Source organism: Eubalaena glacialis, chromosome 1, assembly GCF_028564815.1.
Source record: "Eubalaena glacialis isolate mEubGla1 chromosome 1, mEubGla1.1.hap2.+ XY, whole genome shotgun sequence".
Lineage (NCBI taxonomy): Eukaryota > Metazoa > Chordata > Mammalia > Artiodactyla > Balaenidae > Eubalaena > Eubalaena glacialis.
In genome coordinates, this window is record NC_083716.1 from 31,424,224 (window position 1) to 31,444,228 (window position 20,005).

At 49.3% G+C, this 20,005-nt stretch overlaps 1 protein-coding gene across 1 annotated transcript in view; it reads left to right on the top strand.

Annotated features, from left to right (window-relative positions):
- The window catches only part of SLIT1 (slit guidance ligand 1), a 169,613-nt gene that overhangs the window by 137,527 nt on the left and 12,081 nt on the right, over window positions 1-20,005 (top strand). Inside the window, exons 21-28 of the mRNA XM_061210737.1 lie at window positions 128-260; window positions 2,200-2,268; window positions 5,270-5,341; window positions 7,310-7,381; window positions 8,190-8,261; window positions 16,443-16,606; window positions 18,445-18,569; window positions 18,839-18,936. Coding sequence (XP_061066720.1) covers window positions 128-260; window positions 2,200-2,268; window positions 5,270-5,341; window positions 7,310-7,381; window positions 8,190-8,261; window positions 16,443-16,606; window positions 18,445-18,569; window positions 18,839-18,936 — 805 coding nt within the window. The remainder of the gene's footprint in view (window positions 1-127; window positions 261-2,199; window positions 2,269-5,269; window positions 5,342-7,309; window positions 7,382-8,189; window positions 8,262-16,442; window positions 16,607-18,444; window positions 18,570-18,838; window positions 18,937-20,005) is intronic.

A 20,005-nucleotide genomic window follows, 5' to 3' on the forward strand; every position in this document is an offset into this window, starting at 1 on the left:
ACTGGTACACAAGGTGGTGTCAGCGCGGGGCCACTGTCCGCAGGTGCCCTGGAGCTGGGCCCTGGCTGCAGGAGGCCCTGAGGGGGCCTGTCCCCTCGCTGACGTGGCTTCACGCCTTCCTCCCCAGGTCAGGAGGAGGGGGGCTGCCTACCCCGCCCGCAGTGCCCCCAGGAGTGCGCCTGCCTGGACACCGTGGTCCGATGCAGCAACAAGCACCTGCAGGCCTTGCCCAAGGGCATCCCCAAGAATGCCACAGAGCTGTGAGTAACCCCTGCCTGGTGGCAGGAAGAGAGGGCGACCAAAAGCAGGTGTTAGTTGACTAGGCGCTTGGAGTTAGGGCTTTGCAGGAGACACTGAGTCCAAGGAGGTTTGCGCTTCTCTTTTCCCCCCCCGCCCCGCCCTGCAGTCACCTGACGGCAGGGGTCCCCCGTGGCGAGTGCTTCATCCCCTTAAACTAAGCTCTGCCTTTAAAGTAAGAAATTACATTGCTTTTCCCACTTCACATCATCTCATGAGCATTCCCCTCATGAGAACGCTCACAAAAGTTGTTTTTCTTGTCCACATAATATTCCATCACGTGAGTCTGCTGTGATCTATATAACAAATCCCCCTTTGTTCGTATTTAAGCTTCCAATTTGTTTACTCTCATAAATAACACTGAGGTGAGCATGCCTTCAGTGAAACTGCTAGTCGGAGAGCGGTGCATTGTTGGGACTCTTGATGACCTTCCAGAAAAGCTGTCTCCTCTGCACTCCCGCCCGCCGTGTGTGGAAAGAGCCTTCTTGCTCCCCCTCCCCCTCCCATGCCCCATCAACACTGGCTGTTGTGGTGCTAACTCTTTGTTGATTTGGATTTGGTATCTGAGCCCATGTGGGGACGTGGGTATAAATGTGTATGGCAGACAGCGGGATGGAGAGCAGGCTCCTTTGACGGACCCCTCCAAAGGGAAGGCCTGGGTCAGGCCCTGACTCTTCCTGCCCCTGGGATTGGTCCCTTCAGGCTTCCATAGCCGAGCTTTTCTTTTCCCTGAGGGGAGCACGTGAGGTTTTCATTTGTATTTCTTTCATTACCTGCAAGGCTGGTATTTCTTCACAAGCACACCAACCACTGCAGTCCTTGTCCTGTGACTCTCCTGCTGCATCCCCCGCCCAGTTTTCTGTAAACCTCGTATGTCCCGTTCTCTCCTTGGTGCCTCCTAGCAACCCTGGGAATAATGGGACAGGCAGGACAGCCTGGCTCCCTTGACTGAGGATGCTGAAGTTCAGAGACTTTAAGCCTCAGTTTTCTCAGCTGTAAAATGGGGCTACTGGGTTTGTTGACAAGGAAGCCTGAGAGGATCGAAGGAGATGGGCTGGGAGTCATTCTGTAGGATGCAGGGTGATGGGTCGAGGGAGTAAAGCCCTGATTTGTGCTCTGTGGACCTTTGGGGGGTGGACAAGGCATCCTGAAGGCTGCCTTCGGTGGGGCTGCAGCTCCCAGTGCTCGGGTCAGCTTAGTAAGGATGGCTGGTGGCCATGGGGGAGGGAGGGCAGGTCACAGCGTTTCGAATCCCAAGCTCCACGAACGATGAGAGACCAGTGGGTGGGAGAAGCTGGGTCGGTCACAGAACTGACTACAGAGAGAGTTGGAGAGTCACCTTCGGGGTCCTGAGCCTGGATGGTTAGGAACATGGAGTGTAGTGCTGATGCAGTCAGGGGAAGCCTGTGTGGGTGTGAAAACACAGAGCTTAGGTTTGGTCATGTTTGGGTCTGGGGCCAGCCTCAGGCACCTTGCCAGCAGGTAGAGGGGGGCCCTGGGTGCTGCTGAGGACCTGGCAGGTGGGTATTAGCCTATTACAAATTAACTATTTGGCCAAGAAGGCTGGAGAGCAGAGAGGGAAGGCCAGGGGGTCCAGGATTGAGCCTGTGGTACCCACCGACAAGGAGGGTGCTGAGAGGGCCAGGCATGGGCTTGGGAAGGAAGCCACAGGAGGCTTCATGTCTCAGTGGCTTTTACCAAGTGTTTCAGCGGCATCTTCCCAAATGGCGTAAGAAATGTCCGGGTTTTCTCCTCCAATTAGCGATTCAGGACCAACTGTGTAGTCTACATGTAGGAGAGGAAATGAATGAGAAGGCCCTGGCTGCAGGGGAAGGTTCTCCCTGCGCCGGGCTCTGCCCAAGGCCGAGATGGCTGCACTAACTGCTGTGTTCTCTCCTGTAGCTACCTGGATGGGAATCAGTTCACGCTGGTTCCGGGACAGCTGTCCACCTTCAAGTACCTGCAGCTTGTGTGAGTATCCAGGCCTGTCTCAGAGGGCAGGAGGGCCATTGGAATCTAGCCATTGTGGCTCCAGCTTTCCTGGAATTCCCTACAGATGCCACTCTGGCCGATCCATTTTTTTGTTTTGTTTTGTTTTTTTTTAATTGCAGTATAGTTGATGTACAATATTATATAAGTTACAAGTGTACAATATAGTGATTCACAACTTTTAAAGGTTATACTCCATTTATAGTTATTATACAATATTGGCTATATTCCCTGTATGGTACTGATCCATTTTTAAATTTCACCTCATCCCTTTGGGAACATCTGTGCACAGAACTGTTTTGCCATCTAGTGGCCATTCTTGGGAATTGCATTGTTCCAGGCTCTCTCGGGTTGGAAACTGTGTGCTTCTGCCCACACCATCTCCCCAAGCCTCTAGGCTGGTAATTATTGTTAAAGAGGGTTATCCTTGCAAAGATAGGAGCCAGAGCAGAAGAAGAGAGTTATGGAAAACTTCTTGATCCAACCTTGGCTCCTAAACCAAATATGAAATATGGCAGCCTCAAATACACATCTGTAACTAACTCTTTCTTTAGGCTAACATCTACTTTTCTGTTATTTCCACTTTTTGACCTTTCTGCTTCATGAAAACATACAGAGTAAGCCTTAGAATAAGTTCAGCTCCTCTTAGCCTTCCAGCTTAATTAACACCTCACTTCAATTGTCTTTATCTGCCTATTGGCCAGATCCCACCAAAAAGAAGTCCAGAGAACATTTCATCTGAAGTGCCTTGGAGCAGTGCTGCTCAAAGTGTGGTCTATGGAGCAATGGCAACCTGAGAACTCTTTGTAATGTGCCTGAAACTAGATAAGGAACCCGCAACAGAATTTTAATCAACACATTGCTCCTTCCTTCATTGGGAAAGTATTGCTATGAAAAAAATGTTAGCTAAACTAAGTTGTGTGTTTAGTGTCATAGGTGATTGCATTTTGGCACAAGTCCCTTGTTTGGGGACATTCAGTTTGAGGACTAGCTACTTTGAGTAGCACTGGCTTACAGAGTTTCGAAACTCCAGTTTATCTGTCTTTGCTAATGACCTAGCCATGGTGTTTTGACTGACTGTTCCAATGGTGGAGGTAAGGGGTGGTGGTTAGAGTGATTTGTGGCTGGTGATAGAGTGACAAAGAGAGAGACAACCTTTCTTTGGTCTAATCTGAGGCAGCCCCACTAGTGGTGCGGATATGCTTGAGGAGAAAGGGAGGGAGAGGGGACTAACGTGAAGGCAGTTCTTACTATGAAGCTGCCTGTTGGGGGCTGAAATACCAGCACCTCCTTATCATGGGGAAGGACCACAAAGGGTACTTGAAGTTTGGTGATGTATTTAAATGTGTCTCTAGGAACAATGGAGTGGTTATGAATGAGATTAATTAGAGGAACATTTACTAAAAGAAAATGAAGGCAGGGCACATGGTTTTATTTGCTGAGTCAAGAACTGCATGAAGTGAGCAGATATGAAGCCCTCTAAGTCATGGGCCCTCCCCCTAAATGTCACGGTCTGGGGGCATGCAAGGGAGAGAAATAGGAGCACATACGTCGTGTGGAGTGACGAGTGTTCCAACAGAGGTAAATGCACATGTTAGGGCTGTGGCTCAAAAGAAGGAGTGGTGGGCTCAGGGTAAGGGCTGGGAGAGGTCAGAGTTCACCAGGTGCAGAGGGAACAGGATATCCAGGGGCAAGAGAATTTCAAGAAGAGTAACAAATTCATGCAAGGCATGTGGGGACCCGTGAGGGAGGGGGGCCATGCCCTGGAGTACCTGGCAGGTGGTGAAGCTAAAGGGTCTGGAGGTTGCACTTTAAGTAAATGGGAGCCACTGCGGGTTTGTTGGTAGAGAAGTGACCTCATCAGATTTGTGTCTTAGAAAGATTGCGTGGTGCCCACCATGTGGAAGATGGATCGAAAGGGGGCAAAGCTGTGGGTGAGAGATGAGGCAGAAACCAGGAGAGAGATGACGGTGGCTTGATGTAGCAGAAACTTGGGAGGAGGGGGCAGATGGGACAGATGAACAGAGGCACAAGCTAGTTAGGTGAGGGTCTGGGAGGGAGGACGTGGGGGTAGGGCAGTGTTTCTGGGTTGTTGGAGCTGCTGACCGGGATGGAGAACACAGCACGGGGCACGCGGGTGGGAGAAAGCACAAGAATTGGAGTGTCTGTGGGACATCAGGTCTCTGGAGGGGACTTCGTGAGAGAGGTCTGGCTGGGGCCACAGAGGAGGGCACCATTTGCGCATGATGGTGACGGAGCCAGGAGCATCACCGAGGGCTAAGGGACTAAAGGAAGAGGAAGAGCAAGGACAGGGCTTAGTGATCCCCGTGCCTAAGGGGTGGGTGATAAAGAAGCATTCACCAGAGAGGTAGGGGGAACGTGGGAAGACAGTGGTCTGAGGAGATTTGAGAAGAGGGTGGTCAGTTGGGCCAACACTACAGGGTCACTTGGAGAGCACATTGCCATGACCTGGGGCTTGGGGGCCAACAGACTGCGGTTTGACTCTGTCTGTACTTCCTCCCAGCTGTGTGACCCTGGGTGGGTCACTTCATCACTCTGAGACCCTGCACCTTCTTTTATAAAATGGGTTTACTATCTCCCTCATAGGATTATAGGGAGGGTGAGTGAACAAACCCACGTAAAGTACTAGCAAGAGAGAAAGGATAGAGAGCCCCCTAGGCCTGGCAGCTGATGTCCTTGGTGGGAGCATTTCCATGGTGGGTGGAGGGTGGGAGCCAGGCTATACTTGCATCGGGTGGGAGATGAGGAAATGGAGACCTGAAACCCTGGAGACATAGAGCGAGTTCAGGGAGCAGAGCGGAGGGCTGTAAATAATTGTGAACCAAGCGCCCCCTCCACCACCTCCCACCCCCCAGAGTGCCGGTCAGAACCACTTGCCCGCCTGGCTGAGGGAGGCCATGGCCAGAGTGGGAGAGGGGAGGAGTTCTTTCTTTCTAAATGATGATACTTTTGTCTTTTCCAGGGACCTGAGTAACAACAAGATCAGTTCCTTAAGCAATTCCTCTTTCACCAACATGAGCCAGCTAACCACCCTGTGAGTCCCATGGCAGGAGGTGGAGGGAGGGCTTGTGGCTACTGAGACTCTCCCCAAGCCTCGGTCACTGGCAGGTATCCCCACGTACCCTCCCTTACCCTCCAGGGAGGGTGACAGGGCCTGCCCACTGAAAAGACTTTTAAAAAACATTTTTTTTTTATTGTGAAACACAGTGTGTGTATGGAAAAGTGCAAAAAACATAAATGTACAATTTAACAAATAATCATAAAGCTAGAACATGTGTGAATACCTAAGGCAAAAAATAGAACACAGCTAGCACCCCAAAAGTCCCCTCATCTCTTCCTGATCATTCTTCCTCTCTCCCCCCACACCCGAGGCAGTCCCTACCTGGAGTTTTATAATGATCACTTCTTTGGTCTTTATAGTACCATCTACATATGCATTTCTACACAATGAAGTTTAGTGTTGCCCACTTTTGAATCTTATATAAATTGAATCATACAGGATGTAGTCTTTTATGTCTGGCTTCTTTTATTTACCATTATGTTTGTGTGAAGCTGTGGTCTCTTCATTTTCACTGCTGTATAGTATTCCCTTGTAGGAATATACCATACTTTCCTTATCCATTCTACCACTGATGGTTATTTGCACTGTTTCTAGTTTGGACTATTGTGAACGGTTACTCTCTGAACATTTTTGTGCCCATATTCTAAGATATTTTAATGATTGCTTTAATTATATTCCAAGCAATTGATTGGAAAGTATTAACAAGCATCGTTTATATTTGCCTGGAGCTTAAGAATGTATTTCGTTCACCTTCCCAATACCTCACTTTACAGATGATGTGCCCAGGACTTAAGAACTTTCCGTTTGGTTCTACTGTGGTCAAATAATAGAGCCAGTACCCTAAAAGACAGGGTCCTGACTCAGTCAGGCCCCCAGGAGCAGAATGTGGTCCCAAGGCCGCAAAGTGCTGCACTTACCTGCCTCAGGTCTATTAGTCAACTGGTTTCCATTTCAAAGTCTTCATGAGCCTGTTGACTGAAAGAAAAATGCACAAGTTGTGAGTTAAGTTTTATTCGGGGACCTTCCAGAGGACTATAGCCTGGAGACAGTCTCTCAGATAGCTCTGAGGAACTGCTCTGAAGAGGGAAGGGAGGAGCCAGGATACATATGAACTTTTTTTTCTGAGAAAAACATGTGGTCAAGCATCAAAAGGTTACTGTTAATCACAAAGAACAGATATCTCAAGTTAATGATTTTAGTGCTTTTCTACATATGGGAAGATGTAAGAGTCTGGGGTCATTTGAAATTTTTCCTTAGATATGCATCTAAGCTACCTAAAGGCTAGTATATTCAAAGCACAGAATGCACCCTGTCTTTCTCCATCCTGGATTCCCCTCAGGGCACACTGTCGGTGGGCAACTGAAGTGGCTAATGGCTTGATCCTTGTAGAACTGGAATGGTGGCAACATTTTTTTCTTTACAAGCCTATGTGTGAAGCTGCCATGGTCTAGGGCAGTGGTTCTCAACCAGGGGCAATTCTGCTCTCCAGGGAACATTTGGCAATGTTTGAAACATTTTTGGTTGTCACAGCTGGAGGAGGGCAGGGGGAGCTACTGCTTCTCTGTGGGCAGAGGCCAGGGATGCTGCTCAACATCCTACAAGGGACAGGACAGCCCCCCACCAAGGAACTATCAATAGTGCTGAGGCTGAGAAATCCTGGGCTAGGTGATCCTGGAAGCTGTAAGGGGAAACAGCCTTTTCCTGTGATAAAAAATGTCTCATTTCTCTTGTTATTATTTAAAAAATAGCTTTAGTGAGGTATAATTAATATATAATAGACTGCACATCCTTAATGTGTAAAATTTGATACATTTTGATATATGTTCACGCCCATGAAACCATCACCACAATCAAGGTGGTGACCACCTGCATCACCACCAGAAGTGGAACCCCTTATAATCCCTCCCGCATTTCCTCCGTCCCTCCCTCTTCTTCCTGCAGGATCCTCAGCTACAATGCCCTGCAGTGCATCCCTCCTTTGGCCTTCCAGGGGCTCCGCTCCCTGCGCCTGCTGTGAGTCTTCCCGCTCTTCATTCCTCCAGGGAAATCTGCCCCACCGAGGGCCCTTCTCACCCACCTGGCAAGCAGGAATGTCCCCAGGTCCGGGGCCCCAGCAGGGCCAACTGTGTCCAAAGTGCGAGGCCAGTCCACTCTCATTGGAGCTCCTAACGGAGGCCAAGGAATGAATGGGAAACCATCCGAGAAAAGGGGGTTGCTGTCCGCCCCAAGTTGTGTTTGCGATGTGTGTGCTGAGGCAGGGTCTGGGGGTGTCCAAGATAAGGTAGCCCCTTGTTTGCATGTGAGTCTCCTGTCAAATGGTGAATGTAGAACCTTCTCTAAGAATTCCCACTGTGAGGTTTGCCCTGTGCTCACAGCCCTCTGCCATGCCTGTTATGACGGCCTCTGGAATATCCTTGCACTGAGTCCTCTGGCAGCCCTCCTGGGGCAGGGGGACATTCTTCACCCCCAACCTAGGGCTCACCTAGTAGCTTCCTTACCAGGAAGAAGCCTGTCCCCTCAGGCTCCCTAGCCAAGCTAGGGAGGGCACAAGCTGCATACGCACACATCCATTTGTCCTGTGAACAGACATGGTATGTGAGTTAGTTGTGATGGCCCGAGCAGGGTCTTCCAGAAGGGCTGAGGGGCAGCGTGGTCTGTGATAATTAGGGGCTCCCTCTCCTTGCCTGTGGCCAGCAGCGCAGGGTCTCTGATCCAGGGACCCTCTCCCTCATGACATGCCCCTCTCAGCAGAGGGCGTCCCTCCATCAGTTCCTGAGTTTTCTGTCTTAGGATGAGTCCTGACAGCCTCTTCTCTCTTCAGGTCCCTGCATGGTAATGACGTCTCCACCCTCCAAGAGGGCATCTTCACAGATGTGACCTCCCTGTCTCACCTGTAAGTAACTCTGGCCCAATTTTCGGCACCTCTTTGGATTTAAATGGAACTTGGATTCCAAGAAAGACCCCTCCTCCTGAGAGTATTACTTTTAATTTAGCCTGTGAACTTCAAATGCTCCCCATTTCAGACTCTTACACATTCAGTGTACCATCAGTCACAGCAATGGACTTTGAGAACAGTTCTTCACAAGCAATAATAAAAGTAGTAATGACCATTTATTGATTGCCAAGCACTGTACGTGCATCGGCTAATTTAATCCTCACAGCTCTCCTACAACATAGCTACTGTTATTCCCATTTTCCACATGATGAAACAGGTCCAGAAAATGTGACAGGCTCACCCAAAGTTGCGTAGCTGGGAGAGGCTCGAGTCTTCCGTCTCAAAAGCCCATGCTCTGAAGCACGATGCCAGTACTGACTTCATATGGTGGGGGATAAGCTCCGGAAATTTACTACCCAAAAGAAGTATAATTGGCATAATTGGATGTAGACTTGTTTCCAAAACTGTTTACCTGGCAGCACCAAGAGGATTCTTAAAAAGCAGTATGCTCGATTCCTCAACAGGCTGAATGTAGAATTACCATATGACCCAGCAATTCCACTCCTAAGTATATACCCCAAAGAATTGAAAGCAGGGACTCAAACAGATACTTGTACACCCATGTTCATAGCAGCATGGTTCACACAATAGCTATAAAGCAGAAACAACCCGAGTGTCCATTGACAGATGAATGGATAAACAAAATATGGTACAGTGGGATATTATTCAGCCATAAAAAGGAATGAAGTTCTGACACATGCTACCACATGAACGAACCTTTAAAGCATGCTAAGTGAAATAACCCAGACATAAAAGGACAATATTGTACGATTCCACTGAAATGAGGTACCCAGAATAGTCAGATTCATAGCTACAGAAAGGAGAATGGTGGTTGCCAGGTGCTGGGAGGAGGAGGAAAGGGGAATTTTTGTTTAATGGGTACAGTGTTTCTGTTTAAGGTGATAAAAAGAGTTTTGGAACCCGATAGTGATGATGGTTGCACAATATTGTGAATGTAATCGATGCCACTGAGTTGTACACTTAAAATGGTCAAAATGGCAAATTATATATATATTTTTTTACCACAATTTAAAAAATGAAGGAATATAAAAGCAATGGGCCATGGCAGGGTCATCCTAATTCTGGAGGCGGGGCCAGGCACAAAGTGAACACGTTCTCTCCTAGCATCTCGGCTGTAGGTCCAGGTCATGTTCAGGCCAGATGGACTGCAGCCGGGACCCTGGGTGTTACTGTGTCCTCCTGCTCTCTGCCTCACAGCCAAGTGCCCAGGGCCCGAGTGGACAGGCAAACCCAGATCAGGGAGTCTTTTGGGGTCCCCAGCATCTCTACTTGAAGTTCATTCACTCAACAATCTCACTGGATTTTCTTGGCTCTAAGGTTCATCTTTTCCACATTTTAATCTCTGAGATTAGAGTATATCTTACAAATGATCTGTATGTACTTAATAAGGTAACATTTTTCCACCCCTCCCAGAACATGCTAAATTAGTGGGCGTCTAACAATCTTAGACTTGAGGAAATAAAATAGTAATAAGTGCCACTCATTGAGAGTTTGCCTGGGACAAGTACTTTACTATCTGTGGTGTCTTGTTTACTCCATAACCAAAATGGGAAGTAGCTTTTGTGCTGTGAGCCAGCGACTGTCTTGAGCTCACACTGAAGATTCCAGGACTCAGTGGGCAGAGTGCAGTGATTGATTAGTGATGTCTGCATGGGAGTGGAATGGGTAAGGGGGCTCTGTCCTAGGTGGCAGGATTTATTATATCCATTTTACAGTCCCAGGTTCAGTTAAGCAGATTCCCTAGGTCATAAAGCTGGGAAATGACAGAGACAGGATTTGAACTTAGGTGTGTCTGATTCCAAAGCTCTTTATTTATTCTTTATTGCCTCAATAAATATGTCCTGAGTAACCACAGTGAGTCAAATGCTGAAGAATTTACTAACACAAGGATTCTGCCTTCTGTGACCATCTGGGATATTATAAAACAAGCTCAAAGGCAGCAGTGACTAACTCTGGGGAACTCTGACGACCTTCAGAGAGGAGGTGTCTCTTTGCTGCCATTGAAAAAGCGCTAGGAATTTGCCATTTGGACGTTACAGGAAGAGGGAATAGCATGTGCAAAGGCATGGAGGCAAGAAAGTGAGTGACATATTCAGGGATGCTGTGTTGTCCAGCATAGGATATAGGGGGTTTGGTTAGGTGAGGAGTGTGGGGTGGGAAGAGAGGAATCTGGAAAGGGACATTGGAATTCCATTGTGAAGGGCCTTTGTACCATGCTATGGAGATTGAGCTTTGTTCTGTAGATAGAAGGGAATTGTGGAAGAATTAAGTTGTGAAAACTCCTGGAAAGCCGTGGTGACCTGTGGAGGCTGGATGGGATGGGATGAGGCAGGAGGGAGCCTGGCTGGAGACTGTGGCTCTGGACAAAGGCCAGGCAAAGATGGTATTGTTCATTGTTCTGATGACTCCCATTCACAGGGGCTTGTTTCTATCTGTGTTTAGTAATTTTCGGTTGTGAGCTCATTTTTTGCTGATGCTGGGAATTCTGAGAACCTGTATTGGAGATACTTCTCTCCAGAGAGTTTTGTGCGTGTCTTTGCTGGGCCAGTGTCTGCTGCTGCTCTGGGCCCACACTGTTCTCGGCTCCTTTGCTTACCCCTGGGCTGTGCCAAGTGTCTGCTCCAGCTCCCCCCCTGCCAGGAAAGGCCTTTTCAAGCATGTGGTCCACCTTTCCCTCCTTTGGGGCCCCCCTTCGTGTATTGTATCTCTTATCATTGGGCTTTACCTTTTCTCCTTCCCTGTGAAAACTGAATAAGACTCAAGGACATTCTGATCATGTCTCTAGCTCAACATCTAGAGGCTTTGCTCTTCAAATGGGAAGTGAACATATGTTTTGTGTCAACAAAAACCTGAAGCTGCAAAACCAGATTTTGAGCCCATGCCTATCTATAAATTCAGACTTTCTTTAGGAGAACAGTGACATCAGGCCAGAAGCCAGATGCAACTTGTAAGAAAAAAGAAAAAAACAATAAGTAGAGATCAGTTAAGTGATAAATGCAAAACAGGGCATCAGCATTACTGATCAGAGGTGTTTGTTAATTGCATCTAAGCCCTATTTCTCTATAAAATAGCATCTATGTAGAAGAAATCTTCCATTATTATGAAGCAACCTCATGAATACATTATTCCCTTTATACCCAGGGTTTCCAATGGAAGTAGGCAGCAGCCTGGGAAATGTACACGTGCTTGTATTTAGGTGTGTGCGCATGTAATACTGATGGAATATATGTGCCTGTGCACACATGTAGCCATTATTTCCTCTGCATGAAGAGTTGTAATTATTCCATAAGGATTCCGTGAGCACTTACAAGGAGTCAAGGAATGGGCCAAGGATAGCATAGACTCACCACATTCACTCTGGGCTTCACAAAGGCCACATGCAGCCTGAAGGGAAGTAGGCGCCCATGGCTGTATAACAAGTCAGGGTTTGCCCAAGAGTTAGCATCCAGTGTTCCTGGCTCCCAGAGGTGCCCTCTGTTCCTACTGTGACTCTGACCTGGGCCTCTCCTCTTCACCGGCAGTACGCAGGATGGGGGGGGTGGGCCAAGCATGTGTGCTGAGGGGGTGAGATCCACCGTATTTAAACCCCTTGAACTTTAGGCTAGGAATCAGGACATGTGGCGTTAGGTCTTTGTCCTGCCATCAACTTGCAGTGGGATCTCAGACAATTCATTCATCTCTTTAGGTTCTTTCCTCACCTGTACACAGGTTATTTCTAAGGTCCACTATAGTTCTAACATGCCATAATGATTGTGAGCACTCATCACTGCCTGGGACTTCGATACCCTGCACATCTCTGCTGCTATTTACCTTAATATTTACTTTTACAGTTAGCTCATCTTTCATCCATTTGTCTATTCGCCCATCCATCCATCCGTCCATCAGCAAATATTTACTATGTGCCAGATCCTGTGCCAAGGCTCCCCAGTATCATTCTTCATGTCTATAATCTGACATTTTGTTGCCCCTAATCTGCTGCATGTTGGAAAACTAGATTTCTGAATTCATTAAGAATTCGGTGTGAAAAGTAAATATGGAATAATTAGGTAAATAATGGTATGCCCATATGACAGAATAGCAAGTAGTTAATTATAATAGTTATGGCACTGTACTTTATTATTTGATGAAAACGCAGAATAGGGACTTCCCTGGTGGTGCAGTGGTTAAGGATCCGCCTGCCATTGCAGGGGACACGGGTTCAAGCCCTGGTCCGGGAAGATCCTACATCCCGCGGAGCAACTAAGTCCGTGCGCCACAACTACTGAGCTTGTGCTCTAGAGCCCGTGAGCCACAACTACTGAAGCCCACGTGCCTAGAGCCCATGCTTTGCAACAAGAGACGCCACCGCAAGGAGAAGCCCACGCACTGCAATGAAGAGTAGCCCCCGCTCGCCGCAACTAGAGAAAGCCGGCGCGCAGCAACGAAGACCCAATGCAGCCAATAAATAAATTAATTAATTAAAAAAAAAAAGAAAATGCAGAATAAAGAAGACGGTGTACTCTGATTTTGGTGATGTATATATATGAGCACAAGAACTAGAAGGGAATAAATGAAAATTAAATTAGTTACATTTATGGAATGATGGATGATTCTTTTCTTTTTAAAGTTCTTTTGCTTTCATACTGAGATTTGTGCATTTCTCGTGCTTTTAGGCAGGCGTTCATTCAGAAAACAGGACGCCTGCTGGTGTCAGGCACAGTGAGGGATTCATGATTCCTGCTCTCAAGAAGCTTCATTCCAGTAGAAGAAGACGGTGATGCACACAAATAAATTGCCTGGGAGGAGGATGGGTAGAGGAGGAATAGCTCAGGTGAAGAGATTTTGAAGTTTTAGTGTATGCTAAACTGTACAGTTGGCACCTCTGAAACAGCCACAGGAGATCTATTTCTGTCCTGGTTACGTTCATAGAAGAAGCCCAGCCGGGCCTTGGCAGGAACAGACCGAATAGCTACTGTTTCAACTATTTCCAAGTTATACCAAAGATCAACAGCACAGGGTTATTTATACTTTTGCTGGGGGATGAACCTGACTCCACGGTCCTTTTGGATTGCTGAGCAGCCTGGCGCTGTCCTCACCACTGGTCTCAGCAGGGCCTGTGGCTCTCCACTCCCCATTGAGTTCACAGCAGTTTTTGTTGGGAAAAATGGAATCCAGGTGAAAGTGAACTACTTGAACTAATGAAGTAGCCACAAAAACCCTGCCTTTGGAGAAATTAAAGCTTGAAATGTTGAATTCAGGAGTCGCTCGCCGTCTGCTCTATACAGCGACAAGTAAAGCATGTGTTGGTCAAGCCAGAAGGCATAGTTTTGAATAGCTTTGTATGTGACTTTGGTAGTTTTTATTATTCTCTATTATTATTTTTTATATTGAGTCGGAAAGGGACACTTACATTTGAGGTGCAACTTTATTGACATTTATGGGGGGAATTTATGCAGGAATTGGGAATTGTGACATCCTAAGACGTGTCAAGGGCCTTCATATTCACAGTGGCTTCAGATTTAGTCTTTTGGGCATTTTCTCTAAATGAGCTACAAGATGGAGAGAAGAAACCCTTCATAATAAACTCTCAACTTGTGGCTCATTAGCAGACCACACTCCTGCAGTGTGCTACAAAACCTTCTTTCAAAAAAATTCTGTATTTATCTTTTGAATAACATAATTACATTACCTCATACTTTTTATGTTAAAAATATTAGTCTGGTGAATGTAGACATTTTAAACATACCACTGTTTTGTATTCCTGTTATTTTTATAAAGTCTTTTTTTTTTTTAACACAATGAAGCTTCAAAAAATCAAAGCGTCTGAGCTTCCTCTACCTCTGAGAAGCCCTGGTAATGTTCAGGGAAAAGAGGAAGGTGTATTCCCTGTCCCATTAACCAGGACGGATGCTGTCAGCAAATCAGGACAGAAAAAATGAAATACACGTGGAGGTTGAATCGGCTTTCTTTTCCAAGCTGCATTATTCCCTCGGCGCCCATTTCAGGTTATATGTGCTTGTCTTTCTTCCCCTTCCAGATTGCAGGCTCTTTATCGAATCATAAAGTGAGCCCCAGAGATGTTAAGTGAGCTGCTCAAGGTCACCCGGGCAGTGGCAGCTGCGCTGGGGGCCGGAGTCCAAGACTGTTGAGCCTGCTTTATAAGATCGGCCGTCATCAGCTGGGCTATCTGGGGGAATTCCTGCTCGGAGTTGCTGCTGCTTTCATCAGACCCAACACATCTCCAGGGGAACCACTTCCTCTGTATTGCCCAGACACAGGTGGAAAATGGCAGCGCATCCATTGGTACTTAATAAATGTGCCCTTTCTCACGAGCAATATACAGCCTTATGTTTTCACCATAATGTTGATATAAATGAACTTCAGGCACAAGGCTCTGGTTTTTCTATTTGCTGGCTCAAAGACCGCTGGCCCCTTCGTTCCCCCAAATCCATGCCTAGTTCATCTCTGAATCTCTCACTGTGGTTTAATGAGAAGATTATGAGCTTGCCCACCGGATCGGTCAAAGCCTAAGTGGTTGGCGGCGCACAGTGTCAGCGTCGGGGCGGGGATGTGAGGGAGCAGGCACAGCCCTACACTGCAGGCGAGTGTAAGTCCATACAGCCTTTTTTGGAGGGCGGCTGTTAACATTTTCCATGCACTTCCTCTGCGACTTGAATCCTCCTTCTAGGCATCTGTTCTAGAGAAATGCTCGCTCCTCACAAAGAGGCATGAACAGAGTGTTCACTCACCTTGGAAACAACCAGAATGTCTGGCAGCAAAAGCTATGAAGTGTCCATTCTTTGGGATGCTATGAAGCAGTTTGATAAAATGAGGTGGATCCATATTGCTGACCTGGAAAAGTCTCCAAGACATGCTGTTTAGTGACAAGAAGCAGGCTGCTCAGAAACGATGTGTACTGGAGGGATGTAATCTCTTCCTCACGAAGAACTGTATGTGTAAATATGGGAAAGGATTGGAAGGCTACGTGCTGAGTGTGGTGACCATGTGATCATGGGTCCCGTGGTTGGCAGGGACAGTGGTGTAGACTTTCCTGAAATGTGGATGTACTGTAGTTTACTTAACCACTCCCCCACTGATGAACACATGAGGTTTCCAGTCTTTCTGTTACAAACAATGCTGCGATCAATACCATTGCAGAGATGCCTTTACACACTTGTGCAGGCACATCTGTGAGATAAACTCCCAGAAGCAGAATTGCTGGGTCAAAAGGCAACTGCATTGCTTAGATAGATATCATAAAATCCGCCTCCGTAGGAGTTATACCATCTTGCATTCCCATCAGTAACATAGGAATGTGCCTTTAAAAAAAAAAATTGAGGTGAAATTCACGGAATATAAAATTAACCGTTTTAATGGGTATACTTCAGTGGCATTGAGGACATTCACAGTGTTGTGTAAGGTGGAGACTATTGTGTGCCGGGTCTGAAAATGGTTTACAATGAGAATGCATTCATGTGCCTCTTGTTTAACTGAAAATGAAAAGAAAAATTAAAGAGTATAGGCTTCAGCGTCAGACAGCGCTGGGTTCTGGATCTGGGGGCTTCCCTTCACTGGTTGTGTGACCCCAGGAAATTACTTATTCCACATGAGGCTCAGTTCCCACATCTTTGAGATGGAGAAGAGAAAACTTACACTGTGGGGCTGATGAGAGAATTAGATGCACTGACTTGGGAGAAGCAGCTGTTTCATCACAGCAGCAAATCTCGGTTCCTTTCTCCCCAGTGCACTCTGGAGGCAGTGCAGTCAGAGGCTCTGGCCTCAACAGCACGAGTTCAGATCCTACTTCCCCACTTTCTCTGTGCATCTTGGGCAAGTGCCTCCACCTTTATGAGTCTCAGTTTCAACATATAAAATGGAGATAGTAGGGTGTGATGAGGACTAAGCAAGATAACAGATAAGGAGTGCTTAAAACTCTACTGCCTACACAGTAAGTGCTCATGTAATGGGGGCTGTTAGGCTTTTGCCGGCTCCTGGCATAATGCCGGGCACCCTGGGTACCCAGTGGGCGAAGGACCCCATGAAGCCATAATGCCTGCTTCTCTCCACTCTCTGACCCAGGGCCATTGGTGCCAACCCCCTGTACTGTGACTGCCACCTGCGCTGGTTGTCCAGCTGGGTGAAGACAGGCTACAAGGAACCTGGCATTGCCCGCTGTGCCGGGCCCCCGGATATGGAGGGCAAGCTGCTCCTCACCACGCCTGCCAAGAAGTTTGAATGCCGAGGTGAGCCCAGGAGCACGAGAGGGGATGGTGGGTACCGGGTTGCTTTCCCCCACCTCCTGCTTCCCCCTCCAACCCTGGCAGAGCCTTCCAGACACTCCTGTGTCCCCGAGGTGACCGGCTGGGTGGGGAACAGGTGGCAGGAATGAGGCCCCTGCTGCTTGTTAGCATTGCTGCCCTCTTGTCCTGCCATACAACGAACAAAAGAAAGCCAGGCGGAAAATCTCAGGCCGTAAGGGCTCTAATCCCTTCCTGGGGTTATGGAAGGAAAATAAAAATAGCAGTGTTTCTGGAAGCTCCAAGCCTCTCAGCAGTACAAGCACTCAGGCCTCCCTTTGGTCGGAATTGTGCTCAGCAATTAGCTTAAACGCCTGAGCCACTGGACCCAGCTGCCACTCTCCTGACACTTGCGGAAATACAAGGCCTGAGTGTGATTGGAGGCCTCACCCTGGGCATCTGTAAATACTCGTTCAGGGACTGATTGACTGATTGACAGCCCAAGCCCGGGGAACCCTGCTGAGCACAAGGAGGTGGCCGAGTGGCTGCCCCCGGCCTAGCTTTGTGTGCAGGGGGACAGCTGTGGGAGGGCACGGGAGGCCGTGGGGCACGACTCCTGCCCTCTGCAAGCTCACAGACCACCAGCGAAAATGAAGCTGACAGCCAGGGGTTAATGAGGAGGCCGCGGGCCACCCTGTGTGCAGGATGCTGTCACGGGAGTAACCCTTCAGAGGGGCCGATCTGTGGCTTGGCTGTTGGCTGTTGGGAGCAGGCCAATGTATGTTGAAACGTTTGCTCAGTATTTATTTAATGGGGTGGGATTGGTACTGGTGAAAGGTTTTTGTCTGTGTTTTTAAAAAATTTTTTATTGGAATATAACATGCATAACAGGAAAGTACAGATCGTAAATGAATGGCTCGCTGAATTTTCACAAATTGAACCCATCCAGGTAACCAGCACCTGGATCAACAGAGCCCCACGTGTACCTGAGGAGTCCCCTCGTGCTCGCCTGCAGTTATTACTAGAAATTGTTTCTCCTTCTAGTCATGCTCATGCCTCTTCAGGAACCAGTGTTTCTCTACTTCTAGAAGGAGTTTTAAGTGGAAACCTGACTTAACTGGCTGGTGTTACTATTTATTCTTGTGAGGCCCCAATGCTCCTCCTAGGTGGCACCCCAGGCAGCCTGGCTGCCGGCTCCTCCCCCGCCTCCAAGTTCAAGGAAGGGCCACCAGTGAGTCCTGGAGGGGCTGGAGAAGGTCATGCCTGTAGCCGGAGAGGTGACGGGAAAGGGACCTTCCCTATTCAGCCTTGGAGAGAAACAAGTTCAAGGCCATGGACCTTTTTTCTCCTAAGTGTGGCCTCCTCTCAGAGCCAAGTCTCCTCCCTGCTGGGGTGGCCGCCCTTGCTGTCCAGGCCAGCAGGTGACAGGGCTGGGGGTGGTTGCCTCAGAAGGGTGTGAGGGGATGGAGAAAACATCAGCCGATGTCAGTAATGGTGACCATGATGCTGTCACACCGATGGCCCTGCCCTGACCGCCACATGGGGTCTCCCCTGAAGCCCCTTTTTCGGATTATCTCATTTAGTCCTTCCAGCCCCATGAGGCAGGGGCTGTTTTTAGCTCCATTTCACAGAGGAGGGTCCAGAGGCTGGAGAGGTGTACTGTGAAAGGGGGGTGCGCACGATCCAGAGGGAACACCGGGAGGGGCAAACAGCTCCTTGGGGAGAGGGCTTCGCGCACCCGTCCCTGCGGTGCCAGGATTCCGGGCCGGGGGCCACGGGGCTCTATGCCCAGCCCTGTCCCCCCACCCCCTCCCTGTGCTAACACCACTCCCACCTTGCCTCAGGTCCGCCCACCCTGGCTGTCCAGGCCAAGTGCGATCCCTGCTTGTCCAGCCCATGCCAGAACCGGGGCACCTGCCATAACGACCCCCTTGGGGTGTACAGGTGTGCCTGCCCCAGCGGCTATAAGGTGAGTGCAGGCTGAGGCTGGAGGCGGAGGGCTGCTCGAGGGCGCAGTAGGGCAGGGCTGGGGCTGTCTGTTGGCCACTCAGCCCTCAGGGCCCAGGGTGAGCTCAGAGCAGGGGCCCAAGCGAGCATTTCATCCATGACCTAACATGTGGATGAGAGAACAAGGAACCCCTGGGACCGGCAGGCCGAGCTGCTGAGGGGCCGGCTGTCCCTGTTGGCTCACTGGCCCCTGGGTCTTCCTGGGGTCCCCATCGCTGACTTCTTCCCCAGGGCCGAGACTGCGAGGTGTCCCTGGACAGCTGTTCCAGCAGCCCCTGTGGAAATGGCGGGACCTGCCACTCGCAGGAGGGCGAGGATGCCGGCTTCACGTGAGTTGCCGGGGAGGGGGGGGGCGGCGGGGGGGTGTGGGTGCTGGAACGTGGTGGGTGTAGTGCTAATGGGATCCAGCACCCAAGCCTCGGAGCCTTCCTCCTCCGAATGGGATGGCCCAGGCCCTTTGAGCTCTGGGAGATGAGGGAGAGGCCCAGGGGGAATAGCCACTCACTCCAAATGGCAGCCAGAGGCCTCTCCGTGTCCACCCAGGCCACGCCTGCGCTGCCCAGAGGCAGTGAAAGCACAGAGACTAGAGGCTGCCCAGGTCACACAGCAGGCAGCAGTGGGGCTGGGGCTTGGAGCTCCTGCTCCAGGCTTCTGCCTGCTCTTGCCAGGTGCCAGGAGAGTCCTTCTGTGGCACTGGGAGTCCATAGCCTAGGGCATATGCAGCGGCAGTGCCAAGAGGCAGCTTGGGGGTGTTTTAAACTCCTGTAATCTCCATTAACCCCCAAGGCCTCCAATTGAAGCCATCCACCTGCTTGCTGGGCCAGTGTTGCCTGAAGGCAGGGCCCTCAGCCAGCTGCTCCGGATCAGGCGTCCACCCCGAGCCCCCAGGACAGGGGTGGGGAGTCCTGCCCGGAGGTGGAGCAAGTCCTGGTCACGCCCTCCGGGGGCCTCCCCCACCAGCTCATGGGTCACTCTGGTCGCACCACGGGCATCGGTTTCCCACTGTCCTCCACAGCTCATCTCGCAAGTCCTCCCAGTGCTGACATGGCCACTCAAGCCCCCCACTCACCCTGCTCCCCCCAGAGCCTCTCAACGAGCCCCCCAGCTTCCCAGAGCTCTCCTGCACCCAGAGCTTTTCTGAGGAGCACATAGTATTTAGTTGCTGAAGATAAATTGCCAGCTGAGCAAATTGACTCTTCAGAAAATGATGTTGAATCTACTGGCAGAAATGGCCAAACCTGTCTCTGCAAACCCAAATTACCAGCTGTAAAAAACAAAACACTAAATGGCCTCTCGGCAGGTGTCGCCTTGGAAACGGCGTCCTTACAATAGGCTCTGTGCTCCTCTGGGCTTCCGCAGCGGCTCCATCAAAGCCCCCTCCTCATTGGCTAGACTACT